This window comes from Mytilus trossulus, chromosome 3, assembly GCF_036588685.1.
Source record: "Mytilus trossulus isolate FHL-02 chromosome 3, PNRI_Mtr1.1.1.hap1, whole genome shotgun sequence".
In the NCBI taxonomy this organism is placed as follows: Eukaryota; Metazoa; Mollusca; class Bivalvia; order Mytilida; family Mytilidae; genus Mytilus; species Mytilus trossulus.
Genome location: NC_086375.1, coordinates 48,468,563 through 48,471,592, shown reverse-complemented (window position 1 = coordinate 48,471,592; position 3,030 = coordinate 48,468,563). Strand labels below are relative to the sequence as shown.

The 3,030-nt window shown below is 32.0% G+C and overlaps 1 protein-coding gene across 1 annotated transcript; it reads left to right on the top strand.

Moving 5' to 3' along the window:
* Nucleotides 1-296: 296 nt before the first annotated feature.
* On the top strand, nucleotides 297-2,649 carry LOC134711704 (putative glutathione-specific gamma-glutamylcyclotransferase 2). Its single transcript, XM_063572491.1, has 3 exons — nucleotides 297-744; nucleotides 1,128-1,163; nucleotides 1,755-2,649. Exons 1-3 carry the CDS (start codon nucleotides 565-567, stop codon nucleotides 2,193-2,195), a joined length of 657 nt encoding a protein of 218 aa, XP_063428561.1. The 5' UTR covers nucleotides 297-564; the 3' UTR covers nucleotides 2,196-2,649.
* The last annotated feature ends 381 nt before the right edge of the window (nucleotides 2,650-3,030 follow it).

Below are 3,030 nucleotides of genomic sequence, written 5' to 3'. Positions count from 1 at the left end.
AAAACTTATAAACTAAATTGTTACTCCGAAATAGCCTATATCAATAAATGTTTAGTACATGAATATATATTTAACCATGCTCATTTATTTATCATTTTCATGTACATATCATCATATATTATATATGTATTAAAAAATATTCTATTCTATTATAAAATTAAGTTCCCGTTGTAGTTTTCCTCCTATGTAACTAAAACATTTCCGTTTGAAATATACCCTAATATTTCTATTAATCGATTAGTGAATTACGTATGCCTGTTTACCTAATGCGGTGAAGGTCAGCAGAAATGTCAATATAAAAATTTCCACGTGTACACCACAATAACAACAACAACACTATTGTAATATTGTAATTAATAGATGACGTTTTCAGTACACAACATGCATATTTATCATGCAGTACTTTTACAACAGAATAAATTTGAATGATGCAACTCTGTATCGGTACGACCAATGAAATTATCGATAAAATGTACATATGATTACTAGACTGGCGGATACTTGTACCATTATATATATTCTCGTGATACGTTCAGTTCTATTAAATTTTAAATTATAAAAAAAATGAGTAATACGGTTTTAGAATCTTTGATCGACATGGAAAGCAGTATATGGGTATTTGGTTACGGATCTCTTACATGGAAACCAAATTTTATATACAAATCAAAGGAAATAGGATATATTCATGGTTATCAAAGAAGATTCTGGCAGGGAAATGTAACTCATAGAGGAACCGTCAATAAGGTAAAATTATTTATTATGTATTTGAACAAATGGATAGCATTAAACAAGTTTAACACCCGTTCCTTAAAATTTTAAATTGTATATAACATCTATCCTATTTCTACCTTTTAATGAGTAAAGTATACATGTCCTTTTTGTAAATTAAAAAAAAGAAAAAAAATCATGAAAGATGCCAGGCAGCTTATAATTTGGTACGCAAGACGCATACTAAATCATACTTTCAACAAATATCTTCAGTTTGACTTATTTCGCCCCCCCCCCCCCCCCCCCACAAAAAAAAAAAGATAATTAAAAACATTGTTAAATGATGAAAAAAAAACTACAACCCCGATTCCGAAATTTAAGGACACATTTTAATTATTTTATTTTTTTTATTTTTTCAGCCTGGTCGTGTTGCCACTTTGATTAGATCGGAGAAGGTATGTATTGCATCATTTATTACATGTGCTTTGCTATTTATAGAACAAAACCAATAGAAACATGGTCTACCTACATTCGTATTGATTAATAGCTTGTTTATGTGAGTTATACGTCAATAGATTGCATCATTTTTAGGTCAGTTACATGCTTAAGGTACATTGGAAATACTTCATGATAGAATACTGCCAATCTAAAATCGATTGTGGACAAGCAAGATACCAAGATGTAATCTTGCATGCTAAAGAAGAGCTCATGTTTGATTGTGTTGAATGTGCCACGTTTTAATAGGGACGTTGAATGTTTATAAAGGAAGAATACCACGGCCTTTACCCCTTGACCCATTCTTTCGGGGCTAAAGTTCGCCTATTGCAAGGCAAACCAATAGCCTCATTTCCTTGTGGAAGTATCATTCACATTCTTTATCCAGATTTATCTCAATTTGAAGAATCTATTGAGTTTATTGTTGAATTCATTGTATGCTAAATTTAAAATGCAAATTATGAATTAAATCACAACTAATAAATTAATAAGTTGCAGAATTATCATAAGTTGCTTCCAACTAACTAATATATATACTTCTTATCATTTAGGATGATGTTTGGGGAGTCGCATATGAAATTACTGGCAGTAATCATATCCTGAAAGCATTGAGTTATCTAAATAAAAGAGAAAGTAAATTGGGAGGCTACAACACCGTAGTAGAACATTTCTTTGCTCGAAATAAAGAAACCCGAAAAGTACTAGTGTATACAGCAACCACCGAGAACGAACATTACTTAGGACCATCTAATATGGCTACAATGGCCACGGAAATAATGTCAGCTAACGGGGAGGCAGGTAGTAATACTGAATATGTGACGCGTCTTGCTGAATACGTACGAAAACACATTCCAGAAGAAAAGGACCTTCATTTGTTCACTTTGGAAAAATATATACTGTACTTGACACAGCGTAGAAATGTGACCCATCGTGTTAATGATACTGTCATACCTCTTACGTATGATCGATTAATCGGTGAAATAAGAACTTGACGTGGAGTGGAATCTACCAATTGTGTTCAAACATTTGAATTCCGGTGCTAGACAATAAGCGCAATGGTTGTTAACATAGTGAGACGGTGCTAGACAGTATGTGCAATGGTTGTTTGCTGGCTTAGAAAGCTGTTGCTAGAAATCAAGTTGAATTATTGTTGATAAAGTTCCTTGCTAGACATTATATGCAATGGTTGCTATCACTTTTCTGTATCATTTATTTCAGAGAAGTTTATGTACATGGGCATTTGTATTTGTATTTTCTTTTCGAAAACAACTATTTTTGAACATTTCAAAGTTCAATTTTACATACATGTACATGTTAATTTCAGTATTTCTATAATCAAATTATAATCCGTAAAAATACACTTGTTTATTGATCAAAAGCATTTTCGTGGAATGAATCTTGCCTTTTATATAGTTTTTATGTATAATAAATATATTTTCATGTAAACAGTTATTCAATTGCGCATTTCTTTTAGACAAACTCTTTACTATTGAGTTGTACCTATATGAGATAGTACATCCATCGGCATCCAATAAACCTCTCCAAATTTAGTCAGGAGCATGTAGTCATTGTTAGTCGTTGGTTCGTTTTCTGTCATATTTGTGTTTCGGAAATTGCTTTGTTATAATAGTTTTCTCGCTTGCAGTGTATCACATGTTGCATGTCGGGGCCTTTTGTATATGACTATATATATATTATGGTATCGATTGTTCTCATTATTGAAGGCTGGGCGGTGTCCTTATTTGAACTCTGGTGGATAGTTGTTTCATTTGCAATCAAAGCAGATCTCTTGATCGAAATTATTTTGAAGAAATTCTCAACATATTC